The sequence below is a fragment of the Hyla sarda genome, chromosome 1 (genome assembly GCF_029499605.1).
Source record: "Hyla sarda isolate aHylSar1 chromosome 1, aHylSar1.hap1, whole genome shotgun sequence".
NCBI classification, from domain to species: Eukaryota; Metazoa; Chordata; class Amphibia; order Anura; family Hylidae; genus Hyla; species Hyla sarda.
Genome location: NC_079189.1, coordinates 363,374,345 through 363,390,520, shown reverse-complemented (window position 1 = coordinate 363,390,520; position 16,176 = coordinate 363,374,345). Strand labels below are relative to the sequence as shown.

Sequence of the window (16,176 nt, the reverse complement as noted above, 5' to 3'; positions counted from 1 at the left end):
AACAGGGATATGTCTCAGTCAGGCAGCATTACACACATGGACGTACAGTGTGATGATGATGTTGTACCCACTGCTGCTTCCTTTCTTGAGGTGTCAGATAGCGTTGAAGGTGTTGATGATGACGATGTGTCCGTGGATGCCACGTGGGTGCCCGATAGAAGAGAAGAAGAACAGGGGGAAAGTTCAGATGGGGAGACAGAGAGGAGGAGGAGACAAGTTGGAAGCAGGGGGAGCTCGTCGCAAGGAGCTAGTGGCACAGTCAGACAGCATGCATCGGCACCCGGGGTCAGCCAGATGGGACGCCAATCAACGCATGCTGTTGCCACCACCAGAATGCCGTCATCGCAGAGCTCAGCAGTGTGGCATTTTTTTGGTGTGTCTGCCTCTGACAACAGCGAGGCCATTTGCAACCTGTGCCAGAAGAAACTGAGTCATGGGAAGTCCAACACCCACCTAGGTACAACAGCTTTGCGAAGGCACATGATGTCACATCACAAATGCCTATGGGATCATCACAACAGTACAAGCAGCACACAAAGTCAAAGCCGCCATCCTCCTCCTGGTCCCGCATCTTCAGCCAGGTCAATCACTGCTGCCCTCCTTGCCCCCTCTCAATCATCCGCCTCTCCGTCTCTCGCCTTGAGCAGTTCCTACTCATCTGCCCACAGTCAGGTGTCTGTCAAGGAGATGTTTGAGCGCAAGAAGCCAATGTCTCAAAGTCACCCCCTAGCCCAACGTCTGACAGCTGGCTTGTCTGAACTGTTAACCCGCCAGCTTTTACCATACAAGCTGGTGGAGTCTGAGACCTTTAAAAAATTTCGAGCCATTGGTACACCGCAGTGGAAGGTACCCGGACGAAATTTTTTTTGCACAAAAGGCAATCCCTAACCTTTACTCCATTGTGAAAAAGGAAATAATGGCATGTCTGGCACACAGTGTAAGGGCAAGGGTCCATCTGACCACTGATACCTGGTCTGCAAAGCATGGTCAGGGCAGGTATATCACCTACACTGCACATTGGGTAAACCTGGTGACGGCTGCCAAGCATGGAATGCGTGGCTCTTCAGAGGAGTTGGTGATACCACCACGACTTGCAGGCAGGCCTGCTGCCACCTCCTCTACTCCTCCTACTCCATCCTCTTCCATAACATCCTCGGCCGAGTCCTCTTCCACTGCTGCGTCTTGCTCCACATCACCGGCACCCCCCCCCCCCCCCAGCTCTCCAGGTGCTATTCCACAACCCGGATACGGCAGTGTCACGCCATCTTGGGGTTGACTTGCCTCAAAGTGGAGCGTCACACCGCACCAGCGCTCCTGTCAGCCCTGAACGCACAGGTGGATCAGTGGCTGACTCTGCACCAACTGGAGATTGGCAAGGTGGTTTGTGACAATGGAACAAATTTGTTGGCGGCATTGAGGTTGGGCAAGTTGACACATGTGCCGTGCATGGCACATGTGTGTAATCTGTTTGTACAATGCTTTGTGCATAAGTTCACAGGCTTACAGGACGTCCTGAAGCAGTCCAGGAAGGTGTGTGGAATTAAACACTCCTAATGTTCGACTGCCTGCTCCAACAAGAAAAAGCCATCAATGAATATTTGTATGACTGGGGTGCTAGGACATCTTCTGCGGAGCTGGGAATTTTTTGCCACGTTACTGGACGCTCATGCACAATGCCTGTAGGCTCATGCGTCCTTTTGAGGAGGTGACAAGCCTGGTCAGTCACACCGAAGGCACCATCAGCGACATCATACCGTTTGTTTTCTTCCTGGAGCGCGCCCTGCGAAGAGTGCTGGATCAGGCAGTAGATGAGCATGAAGAGGAAGAGTTGTGGTCACCATCACCACCAGAAACAGCCTTATCAGCTTCGCTTGCTTGACCTACGGCAACGCTGGAAGAGGATTGTGAGGAAGAGGAGTCAGAGGAGGAATGTGGCTTTGAGGAAGAGGAGGAGGAAGACCAACCACAACAGGCATCCCAGGGTGCTCCTTGTCACCTATCTGGTTCCCGTGGTGTAGTACGTGGCTGGGGGGAAGAAGATTATACCTTCCCTGACATCACTGAGGACGAGGTTTTAATCCTTTATGGATTAAAACCAGACTCTGCATCAACTATGTAATTTTCCATGGGAGTTTTGCCATAGATCCCCCTCCAGCACGCCACAGTCCAGGTATTAGTCCCCTTGAAACAACTTTTAAATAACTATTGTGGCCAGAAAGAGTCCCTGTGGGTTTTAAAATTCGCCTGCCCATTGAAGTGAATGATGGTACGCCCGGTTCGCGAACATTTGCGGAAGTTCGCGTTCGCCGTTCGCGAACCGAAAATGTTATGTTCGCGACATCACTATTCCTGAATAGACTATAGCCCTGTATGTTGACCGCCCAATCATAGCTATCGTCCAGCCAAGTCTCTGTTATATCCACTATGTCATAATCCTCTTCAGAAATTTTCAACTCCAGTTCGTCAGTTTTATTGATCAGACTTCTGGCATTAGTCAACATGCAATTCAAAGGTGTATGTTTTTTTTTTCCTATGATGCCTATCAATATTAACTATTCTAAACCCTCCCTTTGCTCTACCCCCAGGTACATTATTAAGCCCCCCTCTCTATCTACACTATCTTCCCCTTCTATGTTGTAGGTTCCGTCCCCCCCAGTCCCTAGTTTAAACACTCCTCCACCCTTCTAGCCATCTTCTCCCCAAGCACAGCTGCACCCTCCTCATTGAGGTGCAGCCCGTCCCTACGGTATAGCCGGTATCCGACAGCGAAGTCGGCCCAGTTCTCCATGAACCCAAACCCCTCCTTCCTACACCAGCTTCTGAGCCACTTGTTTACCTCCCTAATCTCCCGCTGCCTCTCTGGTGTAGCTCGTGGTACAGGTAATATTTAAGAAAATATTACCTTGGAGGTCCTTGCCTTAAGCTTGCGGTTTAATTCCCTGAAATCATTTTTAAGGACACTCCACCTACCTCTTACTTTGTCATTGGTACCAATATGTACCATTACTGCTGGGTCCTCTTCAGCCAAACCCAGCAACCTGTCAACCCGATTCACAATGTGCCGAACTCAAGCGCCAGGAAGACAACACACTGTTCGGTGATCCCAGTCTTTGTGACAGATCGCCCTGTCTGTCCCCCTCACAATTGAGTCCCATACTACCAGTACCTGTCTGGCCTGCCCTGCACTCCTCCCTCCCTCCTTACTGGAGCAGACACCCCCCCCGGCGGTCAGAGGCAGAGTCCTGCTGCAGTACTGCTAGCTCTGAAATGGCATCCCCCTCATCTGCCACCCAAGCAAACTTGTTGGGGTGTGCCAGTTCAGGACTAGCCTCCCTGACACTTTTCCCTCTACCCCGTTTTTTAACTGTAACCCAGCTAAACTGCCTGACTGTCCTGCACCTCTGTCCCACTATCCTCCCCCACCTCTACCCCAGAGAGTATTTGCTCAGTACTTGCCAGTGCAATTTTCTGTGTCTGACTTTTTTCTGGCATTTTTGCATTTGGGTTGAATTGGATTTTTGGCCCCTTTGGCATTTTTTTCTAAATAATCTGGTGACAAGAGTGCTACAATTACGGAAATGGGATTATGCCCTATGGAGCTGCTAGACCAAATGTATGTGATCCCGTAATATATAGTGGCTGAATGACACAGCCTGAAGTTTGCGGCAGCATGAGGAGAACATAAAGTGGCTGAATGACACAGCCTGGAGTTGGCGGCAGCATGAGGAGAATATATAGTGGCTGAATGACACAGCCTGGAGGTGGCATCAGCACGAGGAGAACATATGGTGGCAGAATGAGACAGAATGGAGGTGGCAGCAGCGACATTAGGAGTCCTGAAAGTGAGTGGTGCGGTGGGTGGCAAAATCAGTACCCAGTGACGAAGGTGGGTGAAAAAAGGAGACCTTGGCATCAGATGTGTGGCATCAGGCTGGTGGCAGGATCAGAATAGTAGCTGAGGCAGGTAGGCAAAAGAAAAAGGTCTCTTTTGTAAAAGTGTTAATGTGCACAAGTAAGTATTGAGGATATTTATTACGTAAAATACGAAAGGTGTGCAAAAAACACCATGTGCCACCTACACCACCAAGTATTGATGTGATGTAATGACCTCTAAAAGGTGGAAAGGAACCACTTATGGTCCATTGTAACCGATGGGGGTAAATATTTCGCCTGTAAGGCCCTACTCTCGCATCATTAATTCCCTTCTTGGCAAGTGTTACAGGCGCTAAAAAGGGTGGCCCCACACAAAAACCTCTCCCTATTTCCACCTACAAACACTGCCATTTCCCAGGGTTTTTAGGTGGAAATAGGGATTAGTTCCTGTGTGGGGCCACCCTAATTAAGACAAGTAACACTTTCCTCGAAAATGTGGAAGGGAACAACATATGGTCCATTGTAGCAGGTGGGGGTAAAAACTTCCCCTGTAAGGCCCTACTCTCGCCCTATTAATTCCCTTCTTGGCAAGTGTTACTCACCTTAGAAAGGGTGGCCCCACACAGGAATCTCTCTATTTCCAACTAAAAACCCTAGGAAATGGCAGTGTTTGTAGGGGGCTGTAGGGGGCTGCCATTTTTAGGACGAGTAACACTTGCCAAGAAGGGAATTAATAACACGAGAGTAGGGCCTTACAGGGGAAGTTTTTAGCCCCACCGGTTACAATGGACCATACGTTGTTCCCTTCCACCTTTTAGAGGTCTTTGCATCACATCAATACTTGGTGGTGTAGGTGGCACATGGTGTTTTTTGCATACCTTTCCTTTTGTTTGATTTAAAAAACAATTTTGGGTACATATATTTTATCCTAAGAATATTATTAAGAGTTACATTTTACGTAATGCATTTCCTCAATACTTACTTGTGGTCTGATGCGGAGGAATGTCTGTAACTGGGAAGCAGCGCCTTAAATATGTTTAGCACTATCCATATTTGTGAATTGTTGGTGTGGCACCATGGTCAATCTACTCTCATGCATCAGGCATCTGTGGGTAGAAATCATGGCTGAACCATGCCCTATTCATCTTCACAAAGGTCAGTCTCTCCACATTTTTCGTGGACAGATGAGTTCTCCTTGGGTGCGCTCTGATGGCACACTACTGGCCGGGCAGGACAGCTTTTCCAGGGCAAACTTTGCTAGTTGCGGCCACAATTCAAGTTTGGCTGCCCAGAAGTCTAGCGGATCTTCAAGGTGTGTTGGCATGCTCATGTCAAGGTATGCCACCACCTGCTGGTTAAGGTCCTGCTTCAAGTCTACCGGCTGCTGATGAGTTGCTTCACTATGTGGGTGAAGAAAGCTACACATCAGGGACTGTATACTCAGGCTGCTGATGTAGCTGGTACTGCTCCTGCCACCCTGCCCCTCCCCAGCAGCCATGGCAGTGGAAGGTTAGCGCAGAGGGCCCCCCGAGTGAGACCTGTGAGAGGATGGATGATGGCACAGATAGGCATCGGACAACTGACTACGAAGGATGTCTCTGTAGTAGGTCAGTTTGGTCTCCCTCTCAGTGAGTGTAAAAAAGGCCCCCATTTTGTGCTGGTAACGAGGGTACAATAAGGTGGAGAGCCAGAAGTCATCCCGCTGCCGAATGGTGACAATTCGGCGATCACTTCGCAAGCAAGTGAGCATGCATAGTGCCATTTATGCAAGTGACTCGGAGGGACTCCCTGCCTCCATCTCCACTGCATACTGCCACGGTGTGTCTGGGTCCTCTGTCTCGCCTTCCTCATAACCCTCTAGCTCCTCTGGCTGTTCCTGCTCTCCTGTCACATGACTTGAAAAACCACCCATCTCGCGAAACCTAAACTGTGCTCCACTGTGCCCCTCCCCCTCCTCATGTGGCCTGAGATGGCGCCATGTCTCCAGTGCCCTGACCAGCCATAGGTTTCCAACACGTGTTGTAGTAGATGAAGCAGTGGAATGACATTGTTCATCCCATAATCCTGGCGACTGACTAATAATGTGGCTTCTTCAGGGGGCCTGAGCAAACGGCAGGTGTCACGTATGAGCTGACACTGGTGGTCATTGAAGTTACACAGGGGATTCCCCCCTACCCGCTTGGATCATCAAGAAATTGGTTATGGCTTTTCTGTGTTCATATAGTCGGTCCAACATATGGAGGGTGGAATTCCAACGTGCAAATCAGACTATGTTGGGGGCTACCGTTCTGACGCTGCAGCTCAAGGAAGGTGTGCTTTACGGTGTACGTGTGGCTGAAATGCATGCAAAGTTTCCTCCCCATTGTTAGGATGTCTTGCAGATGGGGAGAACACTTCAGGAGCCGATTGTCAACCAGATTGAACACGTGTGCCACGCAGGGCGCATGTCTCAGGCTTCCTTATCGCAGTGCAGCAAGATATTCTTCCCGTTGTCGGTCACCATGGTTCCTGTTTCAAGTTTTCGTGGAGTAAGCCATAATTCGATTTCTTGATGAATGACTTTTAGCAGTTCCTCCCCTGTGTGACTCCGTTCGCCAAGGCAAACCATGTGGAGAACAACGTGACAACACTGTGCCCTGCACACATGGTATGCTGGAGGGGCACTGAGACTTGTCCATGCAGTGGAGACTGAGGACACGGTGGAGGATGAGAAGGCGGAGTGGCACACTGTCACAGGACCAACGGCCTGAGAGCGTGGAGGCGGAAGCTGTGTGACCTGTCCAAGTTGCTGTTGTGGCTGTGCAGGAACCACATTCACCCAGTGGTCCATAAAGGAAATGTATTGTCCCTGACGATAGTTACAGCTCCACAAGTCGGCGCTGCCATGCACATTGGTACACACCGACTCATACTCATACCCATACTCAGAAGAGATGGGGTTACAAATTTTGGGGGGTATTTTCTGCTATTAACCCTTGCAAAAATGTGAAATTTGGGGGAGAAACACACATTTTAGTGAATTATTATTATTTTTTTTACGTATGCAAAAGTCGTGAAGCCCCTGCGGGGTATTGAGGCTCACTTTATTCCTTGTTACATTCCTCAAGGGGTCAAGTTTCCAAAATGGTATGCCATGTGGGTATTTTTTGCTGTCCTGGCACCATAGGGGCTTCCTTAATGCGACATGCCCCCGAGCAAAATTTGCTCTCAAAAAGCCAAATATGACTCCTTCTCTTCTGAGCATTGTAGTTCGCCCGTAGTGCACTTCAGGTCAACTTATGGGGTACCTCCATACTCAGAAGAGATGGGGTTACAAATTTTGGGGGGTATTTTCTGCTATTAACCCTTGCAAAAATTTGAAATTTGGGGGGAAACACACATTTTAGTGAATGTTTTTTTTTTTTTTTTTACATATGCAAAAGTCGTGAAACCCCTGTGGGGTATTAAGGCTCACTTAATTCCTTGTTATGTTCCTCAAGGGGTCTAGTTTCCAAAATGGTATGCCTCGTGGACGGTTTTTGCTGTTCTGGCACCATAGGGGCTTCCTAAATGCAACATACCCCCCAAAAACCATTTCAGAAGAACTTACTTTCCAAAATCCCCTTGTCGCTCCTTTGCTTCTGAGCCCTCTACTGCACCTGCCGAACACTTTACATAGACATATGAGGTATGTGCTTACTCGAGAGAAATTGGGCTACAAATATTAGTATACATTTTCTCCTTTTACCCCTTGTAAAAATTCAAAAATTGGGTCTACAAGAACATGCCAGTGTAAAAAATTAAGATTGGGAGTTTTCTCCTTCACCTGCTGCTATTCCTGTGAAACACCTAAAGGGTTAAAACACTGACTGAATGTAATTTTGAATACTTTGGGGGGTGCAGTTTTTATAATGGGGTCATTTGTGGGGTATTTCTAAGATGAAAATCCCCTTCAAACCGGAACTGAAAATTGTGAGTTTGGAAATTTTGTGAAAAATTGGAAAATTGCTGCTGAACTTTGAAGCCCTCTGGTGTCTTCCAAAAGTAAAAACACGTCAATTTTATGATGCAAACATAAAGAGGACATATTGTATATGTGAATAAAAAAATATTATTTGGAATATTCATTTTCCTTACAAGCAGAGAGCTTCAAATCTAGAAAAATGCAAAATTTTTAAATTTTTCATCAAATTTGGGGATTTTTCACCAAGAAAGGATGCAAGTTACCACAAAATGTTACCACTATGTTAAATTAGAATATGTCACGAAAAAACTATCTCGGAATCAGAATGATAACTAAAAGCATTCCAGAGTTATTAATGTTTAAAATGACAGTGGCCAGATGTGCAAAAAATGGCCGGGTCCTAAGGTGTAAAATGGCTGGGTCCTTAAGGGGTTAAAGTTATTTTTTTTTAGTTTTTGCAGTCCGGACACAGGGCAAGTTAAAAGTGTTGCACCGCAGTTCTCCTTTAAGAGAAACTATATTTCATGATGCCAATGTCATCACAGAATCATTTAATTTAATCATATTAAAAGTGGGATGTAAAAGAGGCAGATTATAAATATATATATATATATATAAGAACTATACAGACTGTACTTACTTGTCTATAGCTGAACTTGTAGGCATACTCCTCCCAAAACCACGTACACCCATTTGTCGAAAGTAAGGCACACAGGAGAGGTTGGCTGCAATAATTGCCAAGGAATCAGAAGGGTTCACAAAAAAGCCATTTTGTCCTAAAATCATGTACCTGTCCTGAAACAAATATAGATATTTAATATTGTTAACCACAAAATCTTTATAAAAATTATGCTATAAAAAATTTACCCTTGATTATTTATAAAAATTTTCACAAAAATAGTCAAGTATGGCTTGTATCTTCCTGTAAGAATTTAGGTTAATTTGTGTAACTCCACAGGCATTGATGTATCCTCCAGTGGTAACATGGTAACATTGTAGTGTCATTGCATATGACATGCTTTTACATTAAATGGGTATTCTTAAAAAAAAATGTATTTGACAATGATACAGGGGCTGTAAAGTTAGTGTGGTTCATAATTTAGTGTTTGTACCTGTGTTTAATGGCTGTTCTTGTAGTTCTTATGTGATCTTTGCCCCGGTGTTCATTTTTTAGCAGCATACAAAATGAGTGTTGTCCCAGATTTTCCCAGGTTGCTGCCCGAGACATTACATCACTAGTCAAGTGTTGAAAGGAGCCTGAATGCTTCAATGGGTGGAGCGACCTCTGTGGGGGGGATCATTCTTCACAGGGCTGTAGGGAATTTTAGTTTCAATTACAGCACAGCATGCAAGGAAGCTCAACTGTAATGCAATGAGTGGGGTAGCGGAAGAGTGGAGGGGGAAAAGTGACCACTATGTTTTTGGTTATAGATTGATAACAAATATGATGATAGATTGTACCACCACATCCCTTCTGTAATTGCTTTAAATGGCTGTACCCATGTCATATATACACTATATAGGGTATGTGGAAAGTGGATGAAAGTACTTAGTGTATCCCTACCATGGTTGCATAGTACAGTGGGGTTGCTTAGAACTGATCAGACGTTCCCTCACAGATATCAGCAGTAAAAAAAATATCATTCTAAAGCTAGGTTCATATTACAGAATCTCCAGCCGATTGTCCATAGACAGCAATGTATTCAGAGTGGATTCAGCCTAAAGAATAACCAAGATCATTGTTTCATCAGCAGAATTTTAGCATCGGACTGTGCAACAGTATTCCATTAACAGAAATAGGATTATGCTGCTCCAGAATTTACTAAGTAAAATTATGCTCAAAAATTCTGTAGAGTGAACCTAGCCTTAAAGGGGTTGTCCAGGAAAAAACTTTTTTTTATATATCAACTGGCTCCAGAAAGTTAAACAGATTTGTAAATTACTTCTATTAAAGAATCTTAATCCTTTCAGTACTTATGAGCTGCTGAAGTTAAGCTGTTCTTCTCTCTCTCTAAGTGCTCTCTGATGACACGTGTCTCGGGAACCGCCCAGTTTAGAAGCAAATCCTCATAGCAAACCTCTTCTACTCTGTGCAGTTTTTTATGACAGTTCAGATCCTGCCAAAAATTTGTTGCAGCAACAATTGTTTAACAGTGAACGGCATGATGGATTGTCACCGTAATGATGGGATTGAGATTTTAACGGGTCAGGTACCAATGATGTCATCAGGACTAAAGGCTGATAGTAACATCATTCAGGTGTTGGGGCTGCTGTGGTAGACACAGTCAGTAGTGGATTATTTTATGTAAACATGCTTTGCTCCTAATGCAACAAATGGATTTATATTTACTGTAGGTGGTCATGAAGTGGTTACCAAAAAGGTAAGTGACCACTGCGACCCATGCTTAAATTTTTTTGTTGATGAGACAGGGACCAGAATGTTAAGATAACTGGTGACAAGGGCATGGATATGATAGTGGTAGGGGGACTGCTGAGGTAAGCACTTGCTTTTTTTTATTTCATCTTGGGAAACCACCTCTTTCAACAATAATTTTTTATTAATGACTTTATGTTATTCCCATTTACACAAACAGTGCCAGTTTTACGGGGTATTTAAAGGGATTGTCCTTGTATACCTTTACATCAAATCTGACATCGGGCCTGGGGAGATGCAATTACAGGCTTAATGTTTGGGTTGCCTCATCCTTTCAATACCCAGCAAGTATCATATTGTGCATAGGTCTCATCTGATTAATGTGACCCATGCACAGTATTTGTTGGCATCAGGTAATTGGTTTAGCAACCTGAATGTACCGTTTGCAAATGCATTCCTCACACCTCTTGCGAGAGAGCATGCCCTTTGGAGGTTGCAAAAAGAAGTATGTTTCTATAATATACTGTACATATCATTATCATATGGAAACATGAGAACAAAGGGCAGCAGGGAACCATGAGCTTCACCAAAAGTAAGGGTGCTAAACTAAGGAGTGGTGGAGCCATCGGCTTCCTACTCTGACGCTTGTTACATAGTTACAGTTGAAGACATGTCCATTTAGTTCAACCAAGAAGGCCTCAGAGACCAGAGGCCCAAAGCTCGCTTGATGATATCACTGCTGCACCTGGCACTAGAGGAAGAAGAACCAAGAGCTCCAAAGTAGTTGCAGATATATAACATAATTAAAACGATTAGAATTATTAATTCCTAATAGCTCTCCATGGAACAGACATGGATGGAATCAAGTTTCAAACACATTAAATACTTACTCCATCAGCATCAAATGCAGCTCCAAAGCCATGTTCCCCTGCTTTCATGGCCTCCAAAAGACCACTGGCATATGTTAAGTTGGGATCAGGATATTGCCCACCAAAGTCTTCCAAGGGGACACAATTAACCGCAGAATTAGCAGGTGCTCCCAACTCATCACAAAGAATTCTTCGGACATAAGGACCCATGACTGAAAAACAGATGATACAGTTTACACAATTTACTAAGACTATACTTAGCAGAGTATGGCAAAGATGAGCAAAAAAACATTGTACCAATAACGTCAGAATTAAATTCCATTGAGTTAACAGGGCCTGTTATTTTTATTTTCAGACAGATGGAACCCCTGATTCGACAGCCAAAGAATTGCAAAAGATTACCATTATCCGGGAGGCATTGTCTGTTTCACTCTATGTATTGTTCCATATTCCAGAGTAAGGGTGCGTTCACACTGAGCAAACCAAGAGGAATTCACGCAGAAAAATGTACGTGCCGGAAAAAAGAATTTTTTTTTCCGTGCAAAATTTTCGCAAAATTTAAGTGGAACCGTGGGCAGAATTGCATGCGGAAATGGGGGAGAAAGAAGTGAAGGGTTTTTCAGCCATTTCCGCGCGAACTCCGTGCAAATTCCGCGCAAATTCTGGCAAGAACGATGTCGGGCGGAATTTTTTTTACCATTGACTTCTATTGATTTCTGCAAGCGGATTCCGCCTGAAAAATTAACATGCTCTTTCTTCAAGCGGAACGGAATTCAGCATCAGAATTCCGCTAGCAGAATTTCCATAGTGTGAACAGGACAGCGGAAAAAAGCATTAAAGTCAATTGGCAGAGGAGATGTGAATTAATTTGGAGCAGAGAATTCAAGAGGAATTACCCGAGTAAATTCCTCTTGAATTACTCAGTGTGAACGCACCCTAAGTCATACATATTAAAACAAGGAATATGAGCTACATTCATTTAAAGGCTTTATTTACACATAGGATGGAATTTATTACACCATGTGTGCCAATTTTCTGGTGAACAAAAGTAGCAAGTTTATGCTCAATCAAGTGCAGCAACACAGATAGAGAATCACAGGGAACAGAGTCAGTGGGATGGCCAGACACAGTAGGACTGTGGCCAATCACAGTAAGTGTAGATGGTGTAATGTTTTCCCAGGGTATACCGTGGAATTTCCAGTGACGAGAAAGTGGGGTGCTTTTTGGTGGTAAATATGCAGTCAATCAGCTGGGCACAAACATAAGGAAAAGTAACACAGTACTTACAACAGTACTAGTAAAACTTGGTAAAACAGTTGCCTACTGCAAGTGAAGGTACAGTCTCTTGCAAAGTTGCTGACATAAGGGCTGGAATGAGTAGGTGCCCCTTGCGAAGAAATAAAGTTAGTGTATGTGTGTGTGTGTGTGTGTTGGGGGGGGGCGGCTTCAGAGCAGTCTATGCACTCCTCTACCCTTTCTTAAGGTGCATGTATTAGTCCTGAGAATCTTCACTAAGGTGTACTCACTGGTTGCCTTCTAGCTTCTAGCAGTTCTACTACAATATAAATGCACTCTCTGTAGCGTAGATGCAATGCTCTCTGCAAGGTGCAAAACTTTAGGTAAAACTGTTAGGTGAAAGCCACAGTAAGGCCACAACTAAAGCCCTTGAGGGTCCTTCACATTCTATGGGGCTCTTGCACAACTTCTATTCAAAGTCTTTATGTAATCCACTCTATCTCCTGTCTGATAATGCCTTGGGTGATGTGAAGGACATATAGCCCTATTCTATATAGAAGTAATGTTTGGGGTCTTAAGGCCTGACTCAGGGAAAATGGTAGGTAAAGCACTCCACATCCTTCCTCACTCTAAGCTACACTAAAACTGACTAAGGCTGGGTTCCCATTACGTTTTCCCCCATACGGGAGCACATACGGCAGGGGAGAGATAAAAACTTGTGCTCCCATATGCCTTTCTATGCACTCTCGTATGTAATTCATTTCAATGAGCCGACCGCAGTGAAACGTTCGGTCCGGTCAGCTCATTTTTGCCCCGTATGCATTTTTACAACCGGACCTAAAACCGTGGTCGACCACGGTTTTAGGTGCAGGGAAAAAGCGCATACGGGGCAAAAGTGAGCCGACCGGTCCGAATGTTTCACTGCGGTCGGCTCATTGAAATTAATTACATACGAGAGTGCATAGAAAGGCATACGGGAGCACAAATTTTTAGCTCTCCCCTGCCGTATGTGCTCCCGAAAGCGTAATGGAAACCCAGCCTAAACAGGATTTCCTTTTTTGAGGAGAGTGTCTCTCCCCACCATCTAACATGTTCTTCTATACAATGCAAAGAAGTAATGCAAGTGTATGGGTAATATTTGTTATAGCCAAATAATAATAGTTCAAAATATAATGTAAAACACAATGGCCGTCATTTACTATTGCAAACCCGACATGTTTTGTTGGGTTGTGTGCCAGAATCTGTCGCATTGCGCCAGAAATTCTGTCTGCACCAGATTTTGCGCCAGAATTTGCGCCAGATTTGAAAAAACCCCAACTAACTCTCCATTTTGCTAAGAAAACTCAAAAAAGGTGGCGTGGCCACCTTCTGGCGCCAGATTTGAAAAAACCCCAACTAACTCTCCATTTTGCTAAGAAAACTCGAAAAAGGTGGCGTGGCCACCGGGAAAAGGGGGCGTGTACTCTGAAAAGGGGCGTGTTCCAGACATTTTCACAAAAAAACAACACATTTAGTAAGGTTTCCACATAAAATAAGGTGAATTTCAGCTGAGAAAACCCTACAGATCAGAGCATGTGTAAAAAAAGCAAAGTGTAGGGAAAAGTGCAAAATGTAGGGAAACCTTAGTAAATACCGTGGAAAAAAAATTGTAGGGAATTAAAACCCACAAAGAAACCTACACTACACTCTTAGTAAATGAGGGCCAATGTACAGGTGCTTCAGACTTGATCGTTCTCATAAATGAAATATGTGGATACAATCCTTATATATAGCAGGGCTTGGGAAAGAACTAAAAGTGAATACACATGGGGAAGATTTATGAAAACCTGTCCAGAGAAAAAGTTGCTGAGTTGTCCATTGCAACCAATCAGATGGCTTCTTTCACTTTTCAGAAGCCTTTTCAAAAATGAAAGAAGCGATCTGATTGGTTGCTATGGGCAACTCAGCAACTTCTCCTCTGGACAGGTTTTGATAAATCTCCCCCAATGCTCTTATAGTGTCATGTGCCATCGCATATTCGAAAAACAGAGTCTTATTCCTTAATTTCAGTATAGTTGACATGCCAAGTTGGAAAGTCATCAAACAATGTTTCCCAAAAAAACTGTGACATAACAGGTATTACCTTTTCATCATTTTCATCACAAATGCCAGAATCCAAGGGTTAATTCTTCAAGTGGGGGAAAGCGAGCTGATCATGAACTATATAGGCGTCACTCACACATTGCACTTTTTGTCAGTAAGTATTGAAATCTATGCTCAAAATACCCATACAAAACAATGATCAAATTTGAAATATGTGAGGACTTAAAGGGGTATTCTGGCATTAGGAAATGTTAGTCTACAGTCTTAAATAGTCTTAAATAACATTAAACCAAACTTACCTTCTCTGGTCCTCCACAAATGCCATTCTTACAGCTCCTAGGCCCCACTGCATCCTTCTAACTTTGATTTGGCTTCTCCTCATGTAATGCTTTCCTAACCAATCACTGCCCAAGGCGGGTCAATGCTATGGCCAGTGATTGGCTGAGCAGGCATTACTTAGGAGATGTAGTGTCAGAGTATGAGTGAAGCAGCCAGTATTAAGAAAGGTGGGGACGATTTGTTTGTTATTTTGAAAGCATTCAACTCCTTTAGAATTACATTTTGTATCATTTCAGCTTAATGCTTGTTAAACTGATAGCTAATTCCTAATGATTCACCATTGACATGCATGGTTGCCTTAGAGAGTCCTGCATGTGTTCTCATCCGGGAGAACATCCACATCGCCCCATACACATTAGACAGTCAGCTGGTCCCAACAAAATCAACAGTTTGGCCAACTTTGTGTGGCTGGGCTAGAGCCACAAAGCAAGAATATATATATATATATATATATATATATATATATATATATATATATATATAAAGTTTTACTTGACTTTGGTTTTGTGTGTTTTTAAACTCTTTTCAACTCAATTTTACCTATGATTTTTTTGAGCTGTAACAAGTACTAGTATATTCGTTTCTCTATGTTTTCTGTATAAAAATCCCATTGGTGCTATTTAGTACTGCATTTAATACTATAAATCTGGATTATACATGTTTATCCTTTCTCTCATAGTCTGAACATAGTTTCATATTTTCCAAGGAATGTACAGTATTCTTTTCCTTACCTCCATGCATTGCATCAATCCTTATTTTCAGCTGACTGGGACCAGCAAGCAAACTCTTAATAGAATTAAAGTCAAAAATTGTTCTGAGCAAATTGAGGTATACTTCCACTGAATCCACCACTTCAACTAAAAAACAATACAAAAAAATGTTTAGGTGGGCTTAAGAACCTTTGGATACTAAAATTCTACTAAAATACACTGCTCAAAAAAATAAAGGGAACACAAGATAACACATCCTAGATCTGAATGAATTAACTAATCGTATGAAATACTTTCGTTTTTACATAGTTGTGCTGACAACAAAATCACATAAAAATTATCAATGGAAATCAATATCAACCCATGGAGGTCTGGATATGGAGTCACACTCAAAATCAAAGTGGAAAACCACACTACAGGCTGATCCAACTTTGATGTAATGTCCTTAAAACAAGTCAAAATGAGGCTCATTAGGTGTGTGTGGCCTCCATGTGCCCGTATGATCTCCCTACAATGCCTGGGCATGCTCCTGATGAGGTGACGGATGGTCTCCTGAGGGATGTCCTCCCAGACCTGGACAAAAGCATTCACCAACTCCTGGACAGTCTGTGGTGCAACGTGGCATTGGTGGATGGAGCGAGACATGATGTCCCAGATGTGCTCAATCGGATTCAGGTCTGGGGAACAGGTGGGCCAGTCCATAGCATCAATGCCTTCCTCTTGCCCGTAGTGATATTGGAGATGCCAGTT

The 16,176-nt window shown here is 43.9% G+C and overlaps 1 protein-coding gene across 1 annotated transcript in view; it reads right to left on the bottom strand.

Annotated features, from left to right (window-relative positions):
* PGM5 (phosphoglucomutase 5) overlaps nt 1-16,176 on the bottom strand; it is a 189,970-nt gene that overhangs the window by 110,591 nt on the left and 63,203 nt on the right. The window contains exons 4-6 of the mRNA XM_056523045.1: nt 15,448-15,573; nt 11,081-11,271; nt 8,457-8,611 (exon numbers count right to left, since the gene is read on the bottom strand). Coding sequence (XP_056379020.1) covers nt 8,457-8,611; nt 11,081-11,271; nt 15,448-15,573 — 472 coding nt within the window. The remainder of the gene's footprint in view (nt 1-8,456; nt 8,612-11,080; nt 11,272-15,447; nt 15,574-16,176) is intronic.